Consider the following 27,584-nt stretch of genomic DNA (forward strand, 5'->3'; position numbering starts at 1 on the left):
GTGTTGCCCCAAGCACCATCTGACCCGCACATGACTGAAGATTTTGATAAGGAGTGCATTGAATGTTACAATTAAATAGTAATCAGAATAAAAACTGCAAACTAAAGCTGTGCTTTTGAGCCAAAAAGGATTTTCATCTCCCAAGATAAAATGAAAATCTGTTTATTCGTTGTCAATGATTGGGTTTTTATTTATACATTTTTTAAAACAGGCATTTATTTGATTGTTTGATGACATTGACCTTGGCATCAGACAGACATTTCAATTTATATTTCTGGTACACTCTGTTACATTGCTACCTCGTCTGTCAAGGAAAAGGAGAGGGAATGTGTGGTTTTCAATTTTCACTCACCAGGCATAATAACCTTGTTCACATAACCCAGCGGACAGAGACCGACATCCTTTATTTATTTGAGACAGAAATAGATATTATGAATAAGGCATCCTCTGCTTCCAACTATTTTCACTAAAAAATGTGTGCTATTATCACAATGTTAATCATTCAATGATAAATCCAATGTAAATCCAAGCATTTATATTATGACTGGGCTGAATGTGTAAGCATTGCATATATCATACTTATACCACTCAGAACAGTTACTACCCCTCCCACCTATGTGCCATTTGGCATACAGTAGCATTCATAATAACCTGAAATGCATTTGATTATGGCCACACAAAAAACAGTCTGCAAATTTACACGTGGTAATGGATAAATGGTATGTGAACATCCTTAAACATCCTTTCATCATAAGAAGCATAATTCATTTTTGTTTAAGGAATTAATGCTGCAGTGTCTCATTTAAATTTTATAATATTCAGTGTTTGATGCTCCATGAACAGAAGGGATTTGAGTAGCCCAGCAGTCAAATTGACCCTCAATCCAGTTGTCCTGAGTTAGGGTGTGTAAGCACAAATTCTGCAGGGTAGCCTGTACAACAGTGGGATGAACAGGGCAGTGCCTTACCTAGTGCATCACAGCAGAACATTAAAAAAATACACTGCTTCTGAATTATATATTACAAACAGACACCCATCCACCTCACACACTGTGAAAAAGGAATGAAACGAGGGAGGCTGTCACAAGGCTGTTGACTCCCTGCCTTTGATTCATCCAGTTATTCTCTTGGGATTGGAAAAAAAGAGTGTGCCACTGCTGTCCTTCTACACAAACATTCATGCCAAGGGCTTCTGTTGCTTCCTCACTTGAATGGCAACAGAAAACAAGATGAAGAAGTAAACATAGAGGGAGATTATTCAGCGGGAAGGAGAGTGCTATTGCACCATGCAGTGCTAGAGAGTGTCTCTGAGGGAGTAAGCTGGAGGACATTGTATTAACAAAAACAAGAGAGAAAGGTGTGTGCAAGGGACAACAGAAGCAGGATGGAGACGGCTGGTTGGGTACAACAAATACACTGCTCCCATAAGATGCTCCTAAACTCAAGCATCGATACAAGATCTAACGCCTTGGGAGCACAGTTTCCAGTGCCATACCCCAGGTATAAATTAAGCAAAGAGGCCTGCTGCTTTTGTGCATGACTGCTAAGTAAACATGGATACCCTGCCATCTGCTTTGGAATAGCAGGTTTGTTTGGATCTCAGTGCTCACTTGGGCTTGTAACTTAGTAATGGATCTGTCAACCTAAAATACAATCTTTGACGTGATAGATTCCTCTAAGTACATGGTCCGTCCAAAGGCCTGACAATACTACAAATTGGATCTGCAGTGTTCCAAATATGTGCACTATTGTTGAACTACTAAAGGATCCCTTCCCCCTGGTGTGATTTCAATTGAATGCTTAGAGAAATGTCTACAGAAATATCAGGTAATAAATATCATAAATCTTGAAATATAATGCTGATAATCCAGTTATCACACTCATTTTCTATTTTCATCATCTATTCACTATCTATTAATATCTTATCTGTTTCATAATGTGAAACGCATTTTGCTTGGTTATGAAATATGCTCAAAATACTTTAAACATTTTAAGTGCGATATTAATAATATTCAATTTAGGCTAGTACTTCTTAACCCTGCAGAATTTTTAACAGAATAAATGTTTGGCAGAAAACCTAATTCTTTTTTTCAATGTATCTGTATAAAAAACATGTAATACACAATGAATATTACAGTAGTGGCACAACAGGCAGCAGTCTCATTTCCAAACATTCCAGTTTCCTTTTAACTATTGATAAACCCCTCATGATGTTAGCCAGAAATGAATTCTTGCTCTCATCAGCATGGTGCCCGTAATCAGAGTGGCTTCGCTCCTTGCTTATTGATGCATGTTTGAATCCAAGTGTTCCCAAAAATAAGCACGTGGCATCAGGGGAGAGCAGTGGGCGGAGCACCAAGGAACTGGCAAGGAAGCCATTAGAGATGGCAGGACCAGCAGTGCCTAGGGAATTAACACATTAACTGATAAAGAACCTGGAGCTGCATTAGACTGGCAAACCCAATCACTGCCTACATCAGAAAGAGAGAAATCGTAATGTTTATATTTGATTGATCTGCTCTTCAAAAATGTACAAAAATGTTATATTGCATTTACCACACTTGCATCTTATTATATCTATACATCATTTAAAGTGAATGTTCTGTCTGCGATTCATTTTATTCTCATGATAAAATAATGATTTACATTATTACATAGTGGACATTAAGTATTCTAGTATTCATGTCTTCTAGTTTTCTAAAGGCTAATATATTACATATTTCAAAGAATGTAAGCAGCCATAAATCCCAAGGTAACACAAGTATGTCTGATGCCTTGCTTCTCCTGCCACTTCTGTCAGATTTCCTTAATGCTGAATCAGGATCCCATTAGCTCTTGTGTAACTGCAGTCCTGCCTTGAATTATGGGGTGCGATGATTCCCATTCCAAGAGAATTATGCCACCAGCACAAATTGTATTACATTGTTAAATTGATTCTACCTAATTATTTTAAAAATCCCCACATTAAAAGGGTGTAGAAAAAGCTGCTCCATTTCCAGAGTGTGCATTTTGTTTTTCTGGGTTGTTTTGTGCTACAAGGAGTGGCAATTGGTCTCAAGGAATTACCTATCCTGCTTGAGTGTGTAGCGATCTTATCTGAGTGATCCAGTAATATAAAGGAGGGGCTTGAGAACAGCTCAGTGGAGGGCCAGTCAGTCCAGGAACTCTCAGATAGATTCCTTCTCCTCTGGGAGACATGCAGGAGGAATAACTCCCAGAGGAGATGGCGCCACAGAGGACATACCATCTTCACAGATGCATATGTGAAGTAATGCATCTGATGCTATGCATACATACAGCTCAACACACTTGAAGGAAACTTGCTGAATATTCAGTGGCAGCACTGGATTTAGCTAGCAACATTGGGAAAACAATGGGACTATGATGATATTGTGACTGATGTCCCATTCTCTCTCTCTATCACCATACATTCTCTCTCTTTCTCTCTTTCTCGCTCTCTCTCTCTCTCTCTCTCTCTCTCTCTCTCTCTCTCTCTCTCAAGCACACACACACACACACACACACACACAATATTATTGGGTGTTGGTGTCACAAAGAAAAACAAAGAATGGAAATGTGAGTAATCTTTAACAAGATTGCACAAGAATGTCAGGGCAGCAGCCACACTCATCACTGTTTCCATAGTGACCACGAAGTGCGGCTGGAAAAGTGAGGCTGCCGCGCAGCAACCTGGGTCCTCTTTTAACATCTATTAATAGCACTCAGTGCCGGGCAAGGCTCAGGCCAATGACACCCCAAAGATTAGGTTTTGCTGAAAACAGAGAGCTTTTGGCAGCAGGTAAATGCCTGGGTAGGCTCAGGTCCCTCAGTTCCTCTGAGCTTAGTCTAGATGTGGAAATTGACACCTGCTACCACAGTGGCCCTGGGGTATTCACACTTGTAGTATCCAATCTGGACCACCACAGATTTCTGAACTGCAGTCTGCATTAGCTCATAATTGCTGAACTTTGGCTGATGAAACACATCCAAGTTATGGCCTCATCTGCTAAAAGATAAGATAAAGATGAATTAGGATCCCTTCCATCTAGGACAGGGCTTTTTCATACCTCTTTGGTTATACCTATGCTGTGGTCTTCTGGTCAGACTTTAACAATGCATCCATTTACGTATACCATTGAATTTTGGTTTATAGTGCAAAATAAGTATCTCAGGTTTACAAAAAGAACATTCATTCTGTACATGGTAATGGCAATGATTATTGGATACTAGTGTACATTGTGTCTGGTGGACAAATATAAGGGTGAATTGTGCAGAGATCATGAAGACACTAAAAGGTTCACAATGAGAACAGTCAGGGTTAGTCCCCACACGTGCCTCAAGTTTTGTGCCATTGTTCAGGGTCAATTGGCAGTTCTGTAATGGACCTTTGTTAGGGGAGATCAGGACAGACAATGAGCGGGCTTTGGACCACGGCAAGGGCGGTATTGTGAGGATGGACACAGCAATGTTTGAGGACACTGAGAGTGCTGAGTGAATTTAATCTGCCTGGGATTAACACCCCCTTTCATCTGTTTTGTGGTGCAGGCCACCCACACTTTGTTTGAATCAGCCTACGCAAGCCTTTCCAAAGCTCCAATCAGCACTTTCTCCCTGTCTACGTGACAAGGCTTCCAATTTACTCCATGACAATCTTGTAAATACTCATCAACACTTTGAAATGTTTACTCTGCAAAACACAATTATTTGTTTAGGTTTTACACAATGAGAAACCAACAGCTCATCTGGACATTACATAATAATTCCTGGCTGCAAACATGTTCTAAACCACATAAACACCTACTATTTCAACATCTGAGCGGACACACATCAAATAAATGGGACATATCTAGAAAAAAGGGGAAATTATAAGATGAAAACTCCCTCCTAGTCCTCTGTTTTTTTCCCCTTTAAAGAGAAAATAACACGCTCCCTATATCAATGTGTTTTCCATATCATAGGGCACAGAGGAGCTAAGGTGCATTTTTTAAATCACTTAAGGGATGTGGTGATGCTCATGCCTGCTTAACAAGTAAACAATCTCCTAATATGCTGCAACTGTCGTGTCCTGGAACTAACATTCATTATCGACCCATCCTTCCCCACCCAAATTGCCATCAGTGTTATGCAAGCTAGTTATAATTGTAGGGCGTATGCTGTTACATCACATATTCGACAACAGAATCATGGCTGCAACAGTTTCCATATTGTCAGACCAAAACAAGTAAGTCCACATTGGCTGTCCTATTCTACGGTACAATGGCTGAAATATTATGGTTTCTTGGGTTGTTCTTGCCAAAGGTTTGTTCACAAAGTCACTGATAAGCTGCCTTCGTCAGGGCTGATGAAGGCAGCTTGGTGCCGAAACGTTGGCGATAAAAATCTGCATTGGAGTAAACAGACCCTTCTTTCTTTTTAAGTTTTACTTGCATGTCCTTCTGGTCTGCACCTTGCTAAAACAAGGTGTGCGTTTTCTTTTTCACTTTTGATTTTTCACAAAGTCACTGATAGCATCACTAATGCTAAAGTGCTTCTGTAGAAGTTTATTATAGATCATTTTCCCTTCAATATAGCGTTGATTTGAGATATTACTCACAGCTTGTGCCAGAGTGTTTTGTACAGCCACAGACTTTAGGCACTTGCATACACTGCAAATAAATATTTGAAAGCTTTTTTCCCGCAATGAATTATGCCACTGTGAGACGTTGTTGTTTTCACATTGTCACAATTTTATGAACTGTGATCTTGTGTAGGACAGACTATACCCTGAGCAGGCCTATGTCCGTTCATGTTCTAGTTATTGTAGCCTAACTGACAAAAAATGTTGCAAAATACTATTAAACGTTTTATTCTAGAAAAAATATTAAAGAAAATTAAACGATTACTGAGTTCTAGAATGTTGTCATCGTGCACCAGCCCTTCTTTAAACTGTGCCTTGCCTACAGTGAGCACTGAGCAGGCAAGGACTGGCGATGCGCTTTATGAATGGAGGGGTGTGGCAGTGACTGTGAGTGACGGAGAAGTGGGCGGCCGTGTTTCACTGAACAAGAGCTGGTACAACTGGGTGCAGCTACCACTGAGACAACACCACCAGAGAAGCCACGACAGAACTCTCCGGGCAAATACTGGTGAGATGACAGAGTCTCGCTTGGCAAACAGACAATGCGAGAATTAAACGCAAATATAATGGGGGGGAAAAAAAAACTCATTTTAAAGGGCTGTGAAACAAAGGGCTGGCTTTCGATGTTTCCGATGTTTTTTCTGCTGTCGATGAATATATTTAGTTTTATTAAGAGAAACAATTAGTTTTTAATAGCGTTAGCTTGTTACAGAGCTTTAGGGTAAAAATAAACATGCGTGCTTCGTTTAAATTCAATTTTAGGCTAACTGGTGAAGCCAATATGCTCTATGTAAAATTAACACCGATCCCCTCAACAGTGGGGAAATAAAACACAGATATGAAATCATTTATAAGTTGTCATTCGACATAATTAGATATCAGCTATCCATCTTGTGAGATATAAGTGAAATAAACTCGCCCGCATAGGCTACCCCCAATTAAGACGTGAAGGCAACAAAAGGACGTGGAAACTCGCATCAGCACCACAACACACAGACACAATAATAATCAAGCACCCTCTGATAGATTGTCGTTTCTGGATTTGGCAGTTGGCTGTTCAAGCATTGCATTCTTCTTTTAAGATAGCATCTGGTACCGTGGAAGATAAGCAGTGTTTGATTGCGGCGTTGTCGAACCTCTGGAGCTGGAGCGGTGGGCAAGAAAAGCGATGAACGCCAAAACGTTCCGAGTCAAGTTCCAATGACCCGAACACTAGGTAGCAACAGAGTTGAATCAAGAGTGAACGCAAGTTCTAGACACCGTAGTCAGATGTTCGAAGAGCAGAAGACATACAACAGTAATCCAGGACTGTGAAAGGGAGTGAGGTGGGAGTAGTGAAGGATTGTATATGAAAGTGGAAGCCGTGACTAATAACTCCGAAAACGATTTCTAAGGTGAATTACCGGTTGAAGGTAAGGCACTTCGCTTACGCAATGGAATGTCGTTCCAACCATGGTCATCTTAGTTTTGTGCTTAAATACGTTGTGACGTCAGCATTAATAATTTGAAATTTGGGTAATATGTTTTAATAGCCTACTTGGAACTCACTGCCTCCACATTTTTACATTTAGCTGACAACATCAATAACCCTATAATAGCCTAATCTATAGAATAGGGCTGTTTTTGATTATCATCGCTTCTTTTGTGCGCATTGAGAAAGCTCGGCCTTTGTCCAGTGTACAAATAAAGTGATAGGCATTTCTGAACAAAGCAGTCTGATATTATGAAAATTAACATAGGCCTAATTAATTGTGCGCTGCAACAGGCTGCAGAAGTTCCACTGACCTGCGTGAAATATGACATTTTTTTCCCACTGGCATACGACTGATAAAAAAAAAGAGAGAAAAAAAGGAAAGAAACACTGAATAGGCCTACTGTAGGCTATGCTTCGATATTTGAATTTACATCATTGGTCAATTACTATAATTTACAATTAAACACATCATAGGTCTACTGTATGCTATGCTTCGATATTTGAATTTGCTGCATTGGTCAGTAACAGTAGGCCTAGTTTGCAATTGAACGTTCAGTTCAGAAGGGGTGATTGCATTTTGCCATCTTTGCATTTTGTTCAGTTACTACAATTTGATGTATTATTATTATTATTATTATTACTATTATTATTATTATTATTAGTAGTAGTAGTAGTAGTAGTAGTTGTTGTTGTTGTTGCTGTTGTAGCCTATCGTTTACCAGCAGTTTCATAATTATTATTTTTTCGTTAGTGTTGAGTGACCTTTCCAACTGCACACCGCCAGCAAATCAGTTCAATCATAATATGAGTTATATTGAATATGCAAAATAGAAAGATTTAATCGCGTTGTTCATTATTAGCTAGAATCTGTCAGATATAAAACCCAAGGATATGTGATTGCATCTCTAATAAAATGTAATAATGTGTGACTTATAGAACATCAACCATCTGACACAGCAGTCCACAAGACCGATTTAAGTACAAAGGAGTACTTTTATGTAAGTGTAGGAACAGCTTGTTGATACTGTCAGGTAAATTTATGGGGACATGTAGGTTGGCTGTGAATGAGGATTCATCAGATCGTACAATTATATTTCATTTAACTTTACATGATGTAAACATAGTATTATTTATACAGCTTGACTTTAAATGCACAACTGAGATAGAGCACTTAATGCAAACTTATGTTTCTGAGGCCATAGCTTTAACCACTATGTTGTGGAAAATACTATAAAGGAAACCTGAGACTCACCAAAACCAGTAATTAAAGAAGCCGAAGCACATCTTTGATATTCAGGTATTATTACAACTACTTTCCATTGATCAATATCATAACACGGTCATTGAGAATTGCACTATTTGTTTGATCACAGCCTCTTGCTTTTTTACATTAAAGTCAGCATAATTTCCTTGTCACTAATTATTTTAATTCTTGACTGAGTAAATTGAGAGCTTGGTGCTAGAAACAACACAAAAACTGCAGAAAAAATAAATAAAATTACACATAGAATAATAATAATAATAATAATAATAATAATAATAATAATAATGTATTTCGATAAAGTTGCCTGTGGGTATTACAGTTGTTTCTGCAATTTCACGTGTGCTGTTACTAATGTGAAACTAATGTAGGAAGGAGGCAGTTCTAGGCAATCTGTTGCTAGCTGGAGCAAGAGTGAATTTCAATGGTAACTGGAGTTTTCCAGTACCATAGTGCTCCAAACATTCCAGCCTGATAGAGTGTCCAGAGCCCTGCTGGCCCAGCGCAGCTGGAAGCCATACAAGACGGCATGCCTTTCTATTGAGCAATATCTCCCTGTAAACTCTGAATACCCTGATACTTGAAGAGAGGGGAACGATGTCTGTATTGTTCTCTCCACCAACAGTCAGAGCTCTATCTAAGTCTGAACATCCCAAACCTATACCCACACTCACAAGCAAATGTCACATACAAGCTGAACAACACATCAGTGTGCTCCTTTGAAATCACATGATACATGTCCCTGGTGGGGACTTCAGCTCTGAGAGAACTGAAAAGAAGAAACTGGCTCAGAGAGCGATGGCAGTCAGACAGCTCTCCTTTTTTTCCTCTTTTTTGGCCGCTGCTGCTGTTGTTGTTCAGCAGTGTGTCCCTGTACAAAGACCAGTGTGAGAGCTAGGGCAGGGAGACCCAACCATCGGAAGGAGTGGACCAAAGGAAGGTCGGTTCAGTGAAAGAGTCGGGATGGGCCCAGCAGTCCAGATTGGAGTTTGGGATGGAGGGATGGGGGTGGGAAACTGCTGGAGAGCTGGAAATGAAATGAGGACAGGTGCTTGGGGAGTACATTCCTCTCTGATGAAAACATCTCTCAGAGTGCATTGAAGCACCTGTAAAATACCTTTGTTCTCATCACTGCCCTCAATAAAGTTTGAGACCTAAAGAGGTCTGAAGCCTCTTTCTCTGTCTTTGATGAGGTGCAGGATCCTTGGTTATGAGGGAACACAGGGGGTGTCAGAATAAGAACATGTCTACATGTGGCCATGTAGATTATGTGCACATTCATACATCAGATGCACACATCAGATATGTGGATGGAGATGAGTGTTCTCACTCGCTTTAGTTGAAACTTCCATAAATCCCCGCTCCACTGTGGCACAGTATTACTCCAGACGACAAGGATACATTGTGTGCTCTGGCCCCAGGGTGATAGCAGCAAGGTCTACACATTACACAAACCATATTGACCAACTGCAGCTCACACACAGCCTCAGCCTGTCGGGAGCAAAGCCCTCTGGCACAAAGTTTTTTTTTTTTTGGATGATATCTCCTGTAAACCATTTTACATCATCACATCAGGCAGAACTTCTGTACAGCCTTGGTTATGCTGTACTTTGTATTTACTTGTTCTGTTCCCTGTCTTCCTTGTTTAATTGTTCAGTTCCCTGTGGTCTCTGTCACCTTGTATGGCTATCTTAAACTGAGTCCTGAATCCAGTCACGTGCACTTAGGTGGCCTAGGAAATGTATTGTCTGTCTGTACCTGTCAGAGCTCTAAATGCACCCCTGACTTCTGGAATAAACGTAACATAAACATGGAAAGTGAACTCCTGGTCACTTTCTTGCATAGTAAATTGTTTTATTAGCATTTCTGGCAGCCTTAATGGCATCTCTTGCTCACACAACCAACAGCTATCTATTATTTTAACAGATTGATAGACGGCGCTAATAACTATTGTTAAAACAAGCGGCTATCATATGTGGATTGATGAATGTAGGTCAAGAGAGTAGCCAGTCCTGCTGAGGTATGATTTTGTAAAATTCGGGATGATAGCTAATATTAAGCAGCTCAGTGATGAAGAAAATCCTAGTGAATCATAAGTTAGCATGCTGCCACAGTTTAATGTGCACACACACCTCTGGGAACTTTAGAAAATTTTAACTATATGACATGGATGTGTGATGGTGACAGCATGTTAACTATATATATATACTGTGTAGCTACTTTACTAACTAGCTACACATGTCAGCTACTGTGTAGCTAGTTAGTAAAGTATCCTATCATTTATTTATTTCATTTATTTTAATAAGAAAAATATTTCTTATTTTTGTGGTGGTCAGCAACAGTGTATAACAGATGGATGTCTTTGTGAAACAAGTTGAGATCTGCATGCTTGTGCCATTCATGTTTTGGCTTAATTCTCACTAAAGACTAAATGTAACATTTATGCTTATGTTTATGTTATTAGGTTGAGGTGGGAGATTAGCAGAGCAACTCAAATTCTGACTTTGGCTGTCATTCACACATGACCCTTAAATGGTAAATTTGCATAACATTTTAGGGTAAGGCGGTATATGTGAAAAGGGCTCCTGTGTGAGATTCAATAGAGTAGCAACCCAGCTGGAAAGTTGAAACCAGTGAACCTGACTGGCTTCAGAGAGGCAGTTGTTTTTATCGCAATGTCTTGTTGGATTCCTTTTCAGGAAGAAGCCAGTGGAGCCAGTGATAAGCTGAGTTTTGGTAGTGAAGAGTGGGTCTTTGGCAGACAAAACCCTGACAGAACCCAATCCTCTGTCCATTTCATTTTCAAGATTTGTGTGCCCCTCATCTTTGAATAGAGAGATACAGGATTTCAGGGGTCACAGCTGCAGGTTAGGCCAGCACAAGGTAGTCCATGGAATGGAAATGGGTGCAATGGCAGGGCGTGTGTTCTGGTGTGGCCCAGTTTAGCCAAGGCACACTGCTGAAGAGCCTCAGTGTGATCCACCGCTTCCTGGTTGACTATAATAAGATCCTGCTGTACAGCTTCAACTTACCGACAAGCATTTCATTAAATTAGAATTAAGAGGCGCCGTGAGTTACCCTGGGTATAGCCCACCTTCACAACAGCTGTGAGGGGGTGAAAGAGAGTGGGAGAAGAAAGGAGCAGAAGTGGGGTGGGAGAGAGAACTGTTAACCACTTTATTGAACACAAGGTATTACACAAATCCGTGTTCTGCTGCTCTACACTCGATTAATTTGTTTTTTTTGTGAAACATTTAAATGACATTTCTTTCTACATTTACTGTACTTAATTTTGTACATTGCCACACAGATAGGGAGTGGGTACAGAAAGCCAAAATGAGACGGTATGTGGGATGGTATACAAGTGGGAGGAAGGAAAACAGATATTTGAACAAGATATGGGCCAAACAAACCCAAATAGATAGTTGACTTCTTTACTTTTCAAACCTGCACCTGCACCTGCATTCCTCTATTCAATGTACACTTTTTCATACCTCACTCCAGTGTGCTTAGCTAGCAAGAGCCAGGTTACATTATCACATTCCTTAACCTAAAATTATATCATGTTTTAGGAGTTTAAAATGTGTGGTATCATGCAGTGTGACATCAATCTTTATGACTGTGTTATCTATCTTTGGCAAGCAAAGCAATCAGAAACTATATGTGCCCAGTATATAGTGGGACATGGGTCATGGTTGCGGGAATGGAGACAAAACCACCACACACACTCATATGAACCACCCATAAGTAGTTATAACATATGGCTGAACCTGTTTTAATGAGCCACCCAGAACCTGAAATACATATTTATGAGGGGTGTTTCTGAATTTGGGAGCACTGAAGCAACATTGCTGATATGCCAGTTGAGTCACTGCACCAATTCAGGCTGGAGGTGTTGTGGTGGAGGTGGCAGACAGCTCAGGATTTTGTATTGCAGTACTGAGAAGCACTGCCTTTGTGTTTTGACTAGGGCCAGGACCGCTTGTCAATGTATCAGAAATTATCGATGACACCGTGAATTTGATTAGCAAGCTATCAAGTTTTTTTTTCATGCATACATAAACATGCTGCCAGTCAGTCACTAGGGCAACTCAATGGGAGCACAATGTATTTCCACATACCCAAAACTTTATGGGATTTTTTAATATTGGCTATACATATGTGAATGACTCTTGCACTTTTATCTCAGGATGAGTGAGGTTTGAGAAAACAAGTGACAAAATATTATTTTGTTGTTCTCCAGATAATTTCCCAAAATTTAGTATATCCTTAAAACAAGATAGTATTGTAGATACGTAAAGATATTTTTTGTTGAACAGCCTTGAGGATTTTTACCGGCTATTGATTCCTGCACTTTGGAGATTCTAATTGATATAGAAAGACACTGCAAATAACTTTTTTTAGAGAGTTGGTCAGCTCCAAGAAAGCAGATCCCCTAAATTCAGCATTCCTTAGTGTGCTCATGGAAAAGAGTTAGTAGCTAAACAGCAGCTAGACAGTTTATGACTGTCTCAGTGCTATAGAGAGCCAAGTTGGGATCATGCCTGGGTTATAATCATCTGCCTCATATATTCCATTCATCAAGAGAAGACCCTTGGGAGATCTCACAAGTTGAAGTAAATACTAGGGTGCTTGGCATGGCAACAGCTCAGCTCCGAGATCCTGACCCTACGGAGCCATGAAGGGATGTGTCACCACATTCAAGAAGGCTTATTCCTGCTTAGAGAATGGATTTGGGTGACATTTTCTCTCCAAAGGCAGCAGGAACACTTCAGCAAATGTCATACAATGTGGGCCAACCAAGCTCAACCCTGCAACTCTCAGGGGCATTATTGGTGGACGGGACAGTACCTGCTGTATAGAGAATGATGTGGATTGTCCATCAGTCATGTGTTTAGTTTGTTTATGGTGAACGTGGGCTCAGCCCCCCACTGGCCTCAATCTCACTTTTTTCTCACTGTTCTACTGCATGACATGAGACAGTTATGTGCCTTTTCCATCACATGTCAGTTACCCTGATTCTGAACAGTCTGTCCTTCCATACTGCCCTTGCTGGTTTCTTGTGCTTATTGGTTCTAATTGCTAAACACATGCCACAATGACCATATTGTGTAAGTGTTTGTACAGTAAAAGGGCAGTGTGTTACTATTCACACCATGTAGTCATAACAGAGGGGTGAAGCCCCAAATTTACCAACATCTGAGCATCCGTACATCCCTCAAAAACCTGCATTCAGGGCAAGCAATTTGTGGTGTGCCTTTGTTTCAAACCTGTGTGGAATACAGTCAGGCTGTTTCATGGGTTGCAGAAAGGACTCAACTGAATATTGATTTTAAAAGCACTTATGGTAGTATCGCTGTGTCTCAGTGAGGTGGACTAGGTCTCTTTTTGACAGAGAAAAATTCCTTTGATTTCTAAACTGTCTTCCTTTTTCCAATCCACCATCTCTCTCTTTTTGATTATAGACAGTCCATCCTGCTGGCCACATGTAACAGAAACAAAGCTTTCTCTCCTCTCAAAATGGCCCCTTACCCTTTTATGCAGAACACACTTTATGTGTGGCAGTGTTTGATAAAATGAGTTTTGATTTCTAAATGTGACACTATTGCACTTGTGAAGAAGTTGCTTGTGAATTCTTTATACATGTTAGTAATACAATGTTGGTGAGAATGCTAGTGAGCCTGGCCTATAAAGGGAGAGGGTCAGATCAGCCTTCTCCATTTGAAACCGCTCTCTCTCTCTGGGCGTGCTCGCTGGATTTTGCGGTGGTGGCTTACGGAGGTAGCAGAGGAGGGGAACTGGGGATGTTGTGCACTGAGCTTTGTGAATGGCTGTGGTGGAATGGGGGCCTTTGTCACTGGGCTGGTCATGGTGCAGAGACCCCCAGCGCTTGGGCAGAACGCTGGCGCATCCGCTCGATTTAACAGCGACAAGCTCACTTTCAGGCTGGATGCTCTGTGCTTTTTTGAGTGAGCACACTGTGTGCTGACTGCACGGTCTGTCGGCTGTTTGACACCCCAATTCACATTGTAAGTGATGGGCAGTGTCACAGACACCCAAATGTGTAGGCTCATTATTTTATGTCAACTGTGCAATATCTAGCCTCCCACCTACTGCAATTGGCATACCTGTTTTTGGCTTGGTTTTGGTAGGAAATGAATTCCTGCTTGTTTGGGTCAATGTGTCATTGCATGTGCTACTGTGTTTTTTCACATATGTGCACACTATATACACACCGAGAATATGATACTTGATGCTAAGCCAAAGGCCACTATGCAAAAGCAAAATGGCGAAGCCTGTTCCCTGGGACCCTCTTTCCTGGGCCAATACTGTAACCACAGAAATAAAGGGTTGCCTTGCTGGTTTGGAGGCGGCCATGGTTGCTATGGTCTCTGTTTGAAGTGCACTCCTCCTGTGAGCTCAGGCTGGGAGCTGTTCCAAGGTCCACATCCTCCCTTCCTCCCCACTCCCCCGTGTACTGTAGCCACGTCATTCTGCTGGGCTCTATTCCGGCGGTGCCAAGGGAGCCAGAGGGCATTGCTTTCTCAGGGCGTGTGCCAGAGATGGGCATTGGCATTCCATGCCTTACTGAGCTGCGATAGAAAATGAAGGAAATGTTTAGGAACACTGCATTATAGAGCTGGAACCCTGGTTCTGGGGCCCCCTGTGTATACAGGTTAATGTACTTAAATTTATGTGTTAAATATATACATACAGTGCTATGAAAAAGTATTTGCCCCTTTCCTGATTTCCCTATTATTGCATATATATGTCACACCTAAAGGTTTCAGGTTACAAAATGTAATATTAGACAAAAGGAACCTAAATAAATGCAAAACACATATTATAAATTCTTACTTTATTCATGTAATGAAAGAAAGAAAAAAATAAACTCCTGAATCGGTGTGTGAAAAAAGTAATTCCCCCTTAGTTACTCAATCAACCAATAAATAAAATTAAATTGGTAATTTAAATTGAATTGACTATTGTTGTTATTCATAAGAGGAAATCAGGAGGCAAATACTTATTCATAGCACTGTATATATTTGCTTACACATCTTGCGTGAAATATGCTTTGACGGTTAACTTGTAAACACATCTGAATCCATAAGCTGAAGAAATATTTTATCTATTGGGCAGCTTTGTCAAATTACGTGTTAGTAAACAATTTTTACTTGTAGGCTACAACTATACAATGAAAACAAGCGACTTCTGGCTGCGTTGCTTCGGAACATATGGCTAGGATGATAACATTTATTATGTTTCTTTTTCTTTTTTAAATCTTGTTTCCGATAAAATGCGATATATTTTACATAAAGATCAAGCCACTCCGCGTACTGTAGTAGATCGATATATAGCTTGTGTCATATCGACCGACTGAAACAGAGCGTTTAGAATTCGTTGAATAAAAAATACTCCGTGGTGTCCGCGTGATCTCTCTGAAAAGTGGGCGGTAAAGGAATCGTGACGCAAAATGATGAAGATGGGAGTGTCGACTGATACTCCGTCCAAGAAATGAAAACACAGGAGTAGTCCCTGGGAAAAGGAGTGTCTGAAGCCTCATTTGCCTAACAAACAGGCTAGACAGTAAGGAAATTTCAGTATAGGCACATGCATTGACACATATTGGAAGTTGGAGAGAGTCGTCTATATGCAGAGGTGACAATCTGCACCGCTCGGCGCAGAGGTGAATAGAGAGATAAGGAGATGTTGCTTTGTGAGTGCTGAATTGCAACAATACATCGCCTCGGGTGGCACATACCAGGGCGCTGTACGCACTGTTTCTGTCGGCACCTCGTTGTGTCTTGGAGTGTGGAGTGACTTGCGGGTGGAGTGGCATGTGGGTCAATTCTAGAACAGTTGGAAGGTAGGAAAACCTTTTATTAGCAGGACACGAGTCATGTTTTTACAGCAGGATTTATTTTTGTGCTATCAAGCTCTAAAACCAGACACTTTCATTACAGTAAGTCTATGCGCAGTGCGTACTATTGCATGTGTGCACATTTTTTAATTGTAGTTCTAAACGGGTATTATGCCATTTTACTTTAATTTCTGATATGAGACACAGGCACTGTTGGGAGCTTTTGTCCGTCAGAATTTCCCTGCTTATATTCACTGCGATGAGGGATGGGCGTTCAATGCGAGAGATTACGCTTTTGCGTGCTGTTGCCAGGCTTAAAATACCAATTCATTCACAACTTGGTGCAGATTCAATGCGGCTCATTGAGAAAAAAAGAGAGATGCCATTAATATAGATAAATATAATCCATCTGTTGTTCATAAAAGCAGCTCGTTTCCAGACGCAGACAGCGCAGCCCTTTCAGTTGGCTAGCTGTAAACAGTCTATTGTGCATTCGCCCTGTCTACTTGTTTCTAGAATATTATCAAAACAATTATCATGATCTCATGTCCGTGTTGAAAATTACCCCGGGATAAGGCTAGGTGACCCAGTATTTAAATGGCAGTATCACTTGATTTACAGGCATCACTGTGCCCACAGTAGGGTATTGTCCTGTATAAATCATCTAACAAGTTAACATAAGTGTGCATCACTTCTAGAGGTGACAATCAAAAAAGCACCAAATTTGGACTTTGGGGTAGGAACACACACACACACGCATGCAATTTTAGTTCCAGGCAAATGATGTGTCAGTAGCAAAATATTTTCCCAAAGCAAAGTGCATTGGAAGACAAATCAGTGTCAGCATCAGTGTTCATGAATGTTGCTGTCATGTGTTGGATGGAAATGCTGAATAAAAACTAGCCTGATGTCTAGCAGTACACAAATAAACTGCCACTGTATGACTTGTGAAATGTGCAGTGAGTTTAAACTAGAAATATGTATCCATGCCCTCTTTGCCAGTTGATTCTTGGACTTCAAGCTACTTTTCAGCCTGAGAGCAAGAGCTATAATTGAACAGTGATATGTTTACAGTAGCATTTTTAATGAAAAGTGATCTGAAACATTTTGTTGGTGTTACCATATCCAGTGGTTCCTTTTTCTATAAATGTGAAGAAAAGACTCTTTGTTCAGATTTGTGCATGAACAAATGTCACTCTCTTAATTGTTCATTTAACAGAAACCTCAGGTGCTGTTGTGAAATGCTGCTGTGAACATCTGTTTTATGTCTAGTATCTCTGGAATGGGACAGTGTTTTCCTTTGAAGTTAGAATTTCTCCAGGGCATTGGAGTGTTGATGAGCAGGTACAGATTGAACGCTGTTCTGTACTCAGTGAGGAATTTTGTCCATTATCACCCATCCTCACTTGAGTTGCCCCCCCCCCCCCCCCCCTTATTGTATTACAGCACGGAGGTGTCCAGTTGTCTAATTTGTCCAACTGGTCCAAAATGCACTATTATATACACTGTTGAGTAACAAGTACAATCAAATGCTGTGTGAAGTAACTTTCACAAACAATAGAGGAAATGCATACAGGAATTTAATTAAGGATACATAAATTAAATGGAATGTATTTGAAGTAAAATTATGAACTATATAAAATTCTAGTCCTATGTGATTCAGAGCTAAAACAAGCTTGCACTTGCCCCTTCGGTGATGAAGTTTGAATAGAGATAGAGCCTCAATTATCAAATGCAAGGTGATCATAAATCTTTCATAAATGCATTTATGCAAACAATTTGGGATTTTTCAAAGTTCTCGTATGTCTGATTGTTCATAAGATCTGAACAGATTTCTTGAGTGCTCTAAACTGTTCATATTCTGGGCGTAAATAAAAGAAACATGGCTGTAAAGCTTGTTTTGTGCACTTGTGCTTTTATTATTCCATTCATTCATCTTTTATTTTGATTAAAAGAAGAGCAGCCATATTATTGGAATAAATTATATATATAAATTATTATGTAAATTAAAGTACACTCTTGGGCCAGAGGAGCGCCTGCATCTAGGACTCAATATGGACAGAGTTTTGGGAATCTTGGCAAAGGTTTATGAAGTGCCTAGTACCTTTAAAAAAATAAAAATAAAAATCTATCAGTTTATCAAATCCATTTGTCCTGACTTATTAATGGTCATGCTGTGAGGAAAATCATGTTTTAAACCAACGTATTTGCTGGGATAAAGGGGACTGCGACAGAGAAGTTTTTTATTTTTTCTCTTTTCTCGGCCATCACTTCAGATTGCCTGCAATGGAATTCCGAGCTCCTCTCTCTCTCTCTATATATATATATACATATCCTGTATAAATTAGGGGTATTTTAGGGGCGTCAATTTATGCTAATCGCAAGTTCTTTGAACATGTTTTTCATTACCGATTGATTAGTATTTATTAACATACATACCTGGATGCAAAAAAATGATTTATCTATGCATGTTTGGTAAATCCGATGGAATTTGTTAGTTTTTTTTAGATCAGGCTGCACACAGTGCTGGATGTACTCTGGACTCCAGGCAAATTAGCATGTTGTGATGGGCTGAATGACCTAATGCCATGATCAGACTTCAGTTCTTACTGCATGTTCCCCTTTATATGTCAAGGTGATAAGGTGATGTTGATGTCTGGCAGAAAGGATAAAGGATGTCTGCAGTGCAGCCTTTGGTAATTGGTGCAGCACACCCAGCTGCTGTTGCATGCGTTTCCCCAGGCACAACTCCAGGGGTAATACACAGCCCAGGATCTCCCTGTCTGGAGTTAGCAGCAGGAATGAGTCATTCCTCAGCTCCACCTTTCCTCCCTCTCTTCCTGTCTGCTCTGGCCTGGATGGGAATCTGGGACAGTAAGGCAAACACAGAACCTCTCTGGCCTAGCCTTGAATTCTCGCACAGTCTGTCTACAGCTCTGGCTTTTGATGGCTCATCTCCAAGCACGGACATGGCATGATACTCTTTAAGGTTTCCTGTGAGCCGCTGGTGAGCTGTGATGCCAGTGCAGTCTGCTCTGTGCTGGAGGATGCTCTGTGCATCAGCTTTCTGTGCTGCTCATTCCCTGGTCCTGTTTACTGGCAGGCTGGAGACCGGGTTACATAACGAGTCTGTGCTTGCTATGCCTGTGGCAGCTACAGCAAACAGTCTCAGTGCTTCACAAAACACATACACGTATGCAGTCGCTCACATACTCTCCACTCGCAGAGACACAGCAATTCAAATACACAGACAGACATGCACACAAACACTGTGTACACACGTTTTGACACACACACACACACACACACACACACACACACAAACACACATGCCCATCCTCACACACACACATACACACACACGCAGAAAAAACAGTTTGAAAAGCAGGATGTGAAATTCTGAGAGACAAAATTCACAGCAAGGACTAGGAAGGCACTTTACTTCAACATCAAAAACCACAGCCAGACCTAGACTAATGTGGGTAATTTAAGGGACTTCCTAACATACTGTTCAGGATATGACTGCGTGATGGCGGGGGAGCATCCTGGGGTGACACAGGCAGGCAGATGTGCATCAGGGTCAGGGTGCACACCTGCTTGGGAGGAAGAGGGGTCCTGCTTACGTATCGCTACAGCCAGGCCACTCTGTTCGCTGCAGGAGCCGTTGCTTAACTCAGGGAGTGGGGAATGGGGGAGGGGGTGCCTGAAGGAGCTCTTCTGCAGCCTGTGGTCTACCTTATATCTCAGCTGAGCATAGAGGAAACAGACAGGGCAGGGGGCGCTGCTGAGAGGTCCACAATACAGTACTGTTCAGTGAGCAGAGCAGAGAAATAACTGGTTACAAGTGTGGTGGGAGTGGGTTGGCAGGAGAATGTCCTTAGAATGCCCGGAGTAACAGTGGCTGCCCATTGTCTGCAATCTACTGTGCAATACTCTCTTTTACCTCTCTTGATACCTTCAGAAGCACATTCATGTTTTGTGTCCAGGCTGTCTCTGTGAATGACACAGTGAGAAAAGTTGAGTGTTGCTGACCTTTTTGTGTCTACATGAAACTGCGGGACACGGGTCTAATGAGGTACTTTCACAAGCGTACTTCTCCTTTTCCGCAGCAAATTCTTTGCAAGTGTGGGCTGCATTCATATTTAGTCGGGAAAAGGGATCTAAATCGCCCGTCATACTGAAGACAGTAGGCCTGTATATCCTAATATAAGCAAAGATGTCCATTGGTGTCAGCCCAAGCTTTAGAAAGAACACGTCATCTTTTTGTCTGGAGAGTATCAGACTTGTCTTTGCCTGGTTCATATGATTTGAATAGATTTGAGTATTTCAAATTGATCTCTCTTTACAGACTGCTGGTTATTGCTGTTCTGTTCTGACAATTCTGTACAGGTGACTGTTGTGAAATGTATTCTGTGATAGTACATAAATGAAGTAACTCAATAGGTGTTCCCTCCCAGCAGTGCTGACATGCAGTTTGGTGTGCAGAGGACCCCACCCCTTTAACTGATAATAGAAGAGTACTAATTATACAGGGACCGTTCCTCACCTCATTTTCCCTGTGCTCCTGCTGGCAAACATCAAGGTCCAGGTTTTATACACAGTGAACTGAAAAAAGAGTCTGTGAAGGTAGGGCTCCTTTCACATACTGTGTAAATTTACTTGCTGACTTGGATTGTGGAGGGCCGATGAGAGTTCTGACTATGATATATAAATTAATAGAGGTATGTGGAATATTCTCTGGAATGTGTTTGTGTGTGTGTGTGAGTGAGTGTGTGTAGGTGTGTATGTGTATGTGTGTGTTCACATGTACACACTTTTCTTACTCATAATCTGTGCTTTTTTGGTCATTATTTATTGCTGTTTCAGAAGGTAATGCCCATCTTAGTTCGATGTTGGACTTTAAAGCAGTGAAGGAGTTTAACTGCTTCGCTAAATACATATTCAGTCAAGTGGCAGGTTCTCATAATTAGAGTAAACATTTGAGCAGTTGCCTGCTCAGATTGTTTAGAATGCTGATGTCAATAAACCTGTCATCTGGTGTGTAATGTGTCATGTTAGGTCATTAATTTCTAGCACGTTTGTTCCTTAACATAAAAGCACAGTAGAGTACTCAGAAGAGGGGTCAAAAGAGGAAATGTCTCAAAAAAGTTTGCCTTTTTGTGCAATCTTGCAATTAGCATTTACCCTTTAGTAGCAGTTAATATTTTGGATTTGTTACAATATGTTACACACATATGAGGTCAGGTCAACGCCTACTTCTGTGATGTTTTTGTCTATGTTGAAGTTCCCTGAAATTTGGCAGTGCTAACAGACAGCTTTTAATTTGCACAGAAAACGGGCTTTTAAACCTCCGTCTGTTTGGACAGAAATAATAGGCAATCATCCCGAATAAACTCCCAGGATCAAAGTGACTGCTTATTGAAAGGTTGGAGTGATCCCTAATTATCATTAGAGGCTGCATATCAGTCAGCAGCACAGTGAGGGCTCTGCGAGGGGAAGATTTGCATTCGAAGCTGGGGACCATATAAATCTGGCAGCTCCCACGCTTCCCTCTCCAGCATAAATAGCCTTTCAGTACGTGGTCCAGATGCCTGAGGGAAGGCTGTGCCCACAACCGGCAGCCACCCACTGGAGGATGACCACAAGCACCATGGAAGGCACAGGAAAATGTTCAGTGTTAAACCATGTGATATTTTAACCTGATAGTGTAAATGTGCTTGCTGTATGGGCATTAGTCTGTGTTTTTAAGCTGGTTTTGAGTTACTTGAAGTGCGTTTTCTTGCTTTAGACCAGAAACCCCCAAAGGGTGCTATAATAGCCACGGTAAAGCATATTGAAACACTAAAACTGAGATACAAAATGTGATTCTTGCAATATCCGTGCTGTTGATTTGGCTATTTGTGATTGTACCTCACTGCTTTTTTGTGTTCAGTATGTGATTATAGTGCACTATATACTGTGATGTGTTTCTCTCTGTGTGCTTTATATTGGCCTCTCCCTGTCTGCTTTAGGGCCCTCTCCATGGATATAGACACAGATTATGAGCGGCCCAACGTCGAGACAATAAAATGCGTGGTGGTGGGGGATAATGCGGCAGGCAAGACCCGGCTGATCTGCGCCCGCGCCTGCAACGCCACGCTCACGCAGTACCAGCTGCTAGCCACCCACGTGCCAACTGTCTGGGCCATCGACCAGTACCGCGTGTGCCAGGAGGTGAGGGCCGGCCCACGCCGACTTCCGCCAGGCGCGTGTCTCCTGCCGCCACGAGCGCTCTGATTGGCTGTCTGTGCCTCCGCAGGTCCTGGAGAGGTCGAGGGATGTGGTGGACGAGGTGAGCGTCTCTCTGCGGCTTTGGGACACCTTTGGGGACCACCACAAAGACCGGCGCTTCGCCTACGGCAGGTCAGAAGAGTCCCGCACGGCCGCACACATTAAGGGCCCGTCTGGGTTGTTGTTTGAAGTGAGTTCATGCGGTTTGTCTGCTGGTCCAGGGCTTTGTTATGGGCCTAATCCCCCTGGGCTGAATAATGGTCTGGTGATGCAACAGCGCTGAGAGGAAAGCGGTGGCATCAGCAGAGGGAACAGATGTGATTGAAAGCAAAATGCGGGTCATCAGTCTTAATAGCAGCTGAGGTCGTCACCCTCTACCAGTCGGCCCAGATGCAGGCTTCAAAGAGACCTGACACTGGAAAAATGGAGAGCTGTCACCCTCTGCAGGTGACATGGCCCTATGACCATGACCAGGGCTGCATAGCCCACCCAGGCCTGACTCTGCAGCGGTGTTCAAACAGGAGCTTAGTGTGAGGTCACCAAAAGCATAATCACACAGCACTGCTCTGTTTGACTGCTGGGTCATGGCTTTGCCCCGGCCCGCCCTTTCCCGCACAGATGGGCCCCGAGGGCCATGTTAGTGTACCGTAATCTGAGACAGAGCGCTGTCTGTAGCCAGCTCAGTGATGCAGAGCCAGCATGCATCTGCAGGTGAGACACAGCCCCCCAGCACAGCAAACGCCTGAACATAACTTCATCACAGCCATCATCATGCTGTTGTCATGGAAGCAAGGCATGGGATCCGGAGTCTTTATCCCTCCCGAGAGCAGCTTTGCTTTTTCATGTAGCCGCGCTGCTCGGAATTGTGTCTGCTGGTTCACATTAGTGTCATTGCACAGATTCCTGCGCATTTTCCATTCTGGCTGATTGCTGACTGCAAGAACCCTCAGTCACTCTTAGATTTGAACCTTCAACCTACTGCCTATGCTGCGAACTGCCCTTTCCCATTTGACTGTGTCAAAGCACATGTATTATCAATGATCCAATAGGGCAGTTCTATACTGTGCACATCCATGCAGAGAACACTGCAACAGGAACACCCCCCTGATGTTCCATTAAGCAAAATGACGCTTATACCCACCACAGGCCACACAGGAGTGCTAGTGGCGCTAGTTGCCTGTGAGCACTTAATATGTCATTGGAAGGAATCCTGGACCAACTTAATCCCAGCACACCCCATAGTCCATAGTTGACTAATGACAAAATATTGTCAAGGCTGTACTGTGTGAGAGGCTTTACTGAATGAGCCACTCAGTTGGTTATTTTGAGGCTACATACAGTAAATGGGTTTATAGGTTTGTGTATGTCTTTCTTGATGACTCTGCATGATGTCACTGCACCGCAGTGCACGTATTACTCAGGCAGTAAGATGTGAAGAAGCTAAGCAAGCTGTGTACGTGTTATATCTGCATCCTTCACACGTCACTGCCTGACCGGTCACTCTTATCATTGACCTTTAAACTTTTCATATCACTGCTATCAAAACCAGGTCTGCTAGGTCACAGAATCCTTTTGAGGGGAAATGCAAAGTGAGAAATACGGATTCAGTAAGTGCGTGTTTCTCAGTGAATCTCTCTAAAGTAGGTCCTTTTAGTTTGAACTACAGTAAAACAGATTTAACAAAAATGCTATGTTGATCAGGTGTTTGAACAAATCTTTGCAAACTAAAAACATGCTCATAACTGAAGTCACCTTTGTCCTTTGGTTTTTGGTTTGTTGCATATTTATTATTTGTAACAGCGAGTAGTTAATGATTAAATCTCATTGTGCTTATGAACTGACAGACTGGGACAGTTTTATCTCGCACTTTAAATCCAACGTTCAGATGTTCACGTACACAGACGTCTTTTGATTAGGACAGACAAATCATGTTTTTTTTTCTTTGTTAACAGCCACCCTTTTCTAACTGCACCTTTTTGTAAATCATACTTCCCACTCACAGACCAGGTTTTTATCTCGATTGTTCTGTGCTTAATCTCAAAGCTGTTTCTCCAGGCTTACTCTGGCGAGTAACTCTGGCTGGAGTTGCAGAGCTTGCGTTTGGACACAGGGCACACATGGCACTCTCCCACCGTGCACTCCTCTCCCTGTGGGCCAGCGTTATCACATGTCTGCCTGCACTGTTTTGGCAGGTCGGATGTGGTCGTGCTGTGCTTTTCCCTGGCTAATCCCAACTCCCTGCGCCATGTCCGTACCATGTGGTTTCCGGAGATCAAGCACTTCTGTCCCCGCACCCCCATCATCCTGGTGGGCTGCCAGTTGGACCTGCGCTACGCTGACCTGGACGCCGTGAACCGCGCCCGGCGACCACTGGCTAAGTACGTCCCCACACTAGTGGTGCAGGAGCTAGCAAGCACCAGATGGACAGAATCAGCAGAGGATTGCACAACTGAGAAACACAAACAGATACATACCCGTTTATATGTGCCCCTCTAAATGGTACATTAGGATTCTGCCCACATTCTGTTCTGCATACCTTTCATCCCCTCCCTCCCCTGTCTGTAGGCCCATTAAGCCCACTGACATTCTGCACCCAGAACGAGGCCATGAGGTTGCCAAGGAGCTGGGCATCCCGTACTACGAGACCAGCATTGTGGCGCAGTTTGGGGTGAAGGACGTCTTCGACAATGCCATCCGTGCCGCGCTCATCTCCCGCCGGCACCTGCAGTTCTGGAAGTCCCATCTGAAGAAGGTGCAGCGGCCCCTGCTGCAGGCTCCTTTCCTCCCCCCGCGCCCGCCCCGACCCGTGGTGGGCATACCAGACCCCCCCGCCATCGACGGTGAAGGGCCCGACTCCCTCTTCTGTCGGCCCCTCTGTGCCGATGTCCTGTTCCTCCTCCAGGGCGGCGCCACCCGCGTCTTCGCACACAAGGTCTACCTGGCCACTTCCTGCTCCAAATTCTACGACCTGTTCACGTTAGACCTGGAGAGCTTGGGGGGCAGCCGGGGGGATGCGGAAGATGGAGAGGTAGATGAGGAGGAGGAGCAGAGCAGGAGGGGGGCGAAAGAGCAAGCAGGCCGCACAAAGAGCTTGGACATTGACAAAGATGGCGAGATGGGGTCTCAGGGGCCCAAACGGCCCCTCTTGCTCCAGCAGGGCTCTTTGAGAACTTCACAGAGTGATAATGCCATCCCGGCTCGAAGTGAGTGTGAAGTTGGGTCTTTAGGCGCTGGCCGGGCGCTCACAGGGTGGGGGCGTGGCTTCCTCAGCGTGTGTCTGGAGCATGTAGAGGACCCCGTGACTGGGAGACCCAGGCTCATGACTGTGGTGTCCATGGATGGCCTGATTCAGAAAAGACCCTTCCAGGTAAGCCTGAGAAAAAGAAGAAAAGAAGTATCATTCAGTTTTAATTTGTTTAGAATTGTGATAAAAATGTAATTGTCTTTGTTAAACCTTTTGTTATAGTTTACATCCACTATGTGTTTCAAAACAGCTTTACCTGTGCTGATTGCAGTTTCTCTCTCACACCATTAGGCGGTGCTGCAGTACCTCTACACCGGTAGTCTAGACGAGAGTAGGGGGGATCTCATGCAAGTCGCCACCATAGCTGAGCTGCTGGAGGTTTTTGACCTGCGTATGATGGTGGCCAATGTGCTGAATCATGAGAGCTTTATGAACCAGGAGATCACCAAGGCCTTTCACGTGCGACGGGCCAACCGCATCAAGGAGTGCCTCAACAAGGGCACCTTTGCTGGTATGGCCTGGACCTGCTGTCCTCTCTCTTCTAATTTATGCTCCTTACATCTCTCACTTGCTTCTGCGTGCCTCTCCATTGCATAATATTGTATGTCCAAGCCATGTAGTCTCTCCCTTACTCATCACCCATAATGCTTGAGTGTTTTCAATCACTGTTTTCAAGCACTGTTCTGAATGTTTTTTAACTTGTATAATTTGCTTATGAATGATCAGTTCACTCAAGTCTGTTTGCATTGCTCAACTACAACAACTTCTGCAGTTAATGTAGCATTATATAGCAACGTGGGTGTGTTGAGATGCAAAATATTATTGTGCTGCTGTGTTGGTTGTCTTGGAGATGGTTGCCCCTGACAGGAAACTTGTTACATACCAGATCTGGATCATAAAAAAAATCCTGGATGGCACTGGCAGTGTTGTGTGCATTTTGTAATGCATTTCACTGCAATACAAACCTTTCCATTTCATAATTTCCATTAATATGTTTGCTTTTGTATAGCCTGTGTTTGTAATTTTATGATCTTGCATTTCAAATGAATTTTTTGCAGCTATATCATAGTAATAGAGCTGCTCGTGCATTATTTATAGTTCACGGTATCAATTGGCTGATTTCATGAAGAGGGCTAGCAGCATCCTATTCTACGTGCTCTGAAAATTTTTTGACTGTTTTGAATTCCATTTTCACATCAATGGACTTTTCACTGCTATTTTCTTGGAAAATCTGGATACACTTCCTTTGTCCACATGTCCAAATGGATAAAGCAAGTGATACCTATTTCATCGATGACAATGTTCATGGTGGTCTCTGTTCCGCACGATTTGCCTACCTGACTTGCTTAATTTTTATAAGATACGATATATTTATTTACACCTGTGTGATTCCTAGAACCCATTACACTTTCGTGCAGTGTGTACAACCTTTAGCAAGATGCATTATTTGTTGAAATGATCTGTGAAGGTCAGACACTGATCTGTGAAGATATCAAACTTCATTTGTGCGCTGATGACTAATTCTGCTAAAAAAATATTGCAACCACCACAGTATGTCAAGCAAGGCCATTGACAGGCAAGGATATTCAAACAGTGTCCAGGAATGTACATAAACTTTTTCAACAGTACAAGATTGAAGTAATTAATGAATAACAAAGAGAATAACAAAGTGCACAGCCTTCTAGAAAGAGCATTTTAACACCCCTTATATGGGTGGTGAGTGACTGTGTTTACTCCTCTACTGTGTATATACTTCTCTTTCTCGTTTTTATTTGCCATGAAAATTCTTGAAAACCTGCATTTATTGATTGATATTTGAAGTTATAAGTCATTTGATAGCTGTGATTGTGTGTGTGCT

General features: G+C 42.4%; 1 protein-coding gene across 5 annotated transcripts in view; it reads left to right on the forward strand.

The window, feature by feature from the left end:
• The first annotated feature begins 6,053 nt into the window (after positions 1 to 6,053).
• The window catches only part of LOC118212887 (rho-related BTB domain-containing protein 2-like), a 34,800-nt gene continuing 13,269 nt past the window's right edge, over positions 6,054 to 27,584 (forward strand). The window contains exons 1-7 of one of the 5 annotated variants that reach the window (XM_035391335.1): positions 6,060 to 6,124; positions 6,699 to 7,028; positions 22,224 to 22,425; positions 22,511 to 22,614; positions 24,675 to 24,860; positions 25,048 to 25,849; positions 26,018 to 26,237. In XM_035391335.1, coding sequence (XP_035247226.1) covers positions 22,234 to 22,425; positions 22,511 to 22,614; positions 24,675 to 24,860; positions 25,048 to 25,849; positions 26,018 to 26,237 — 1,504 coding nt within the window. In that variant the 5' untranslated portion in view covers positions 6,060 to 6,124; positions 6,699 to 7,028; positions 22,224 to 22,233. Of the gene's footprint in view, positions 6,125 to 6,698; positions 7,029 to 15,669; positions 16,039 to 16,189; positions 16,219 to 22,223; positions 22,426 to 22,510; positions 22,615 to 24,674; positions 24,861 to 25,047; positions 25,850 to 26,017; positions 26,238 to 27,584 lie in introns of those variants that run through there. The other 4 variants (XM_035391333.1, XM_035391336.1, XM_035391334.1 and 1 more) reach the window with 4 other exon arrangements.

The sequence above is a fragment of the Anguilla anguilla genome, chromosome 14, assembly GCF_013347855.1.
Source record: "Anguilla anguilla isolate fAngAng1 chromosome 14, fAngAng1.pri, whole genome shotgun sequence".
Lineage (NCBI taxonomy): Eukaryota > Metazoa > Chordata > Actinopteri > Anguilliformes > Anguillidae > Anguilla > Anguilla anguilla.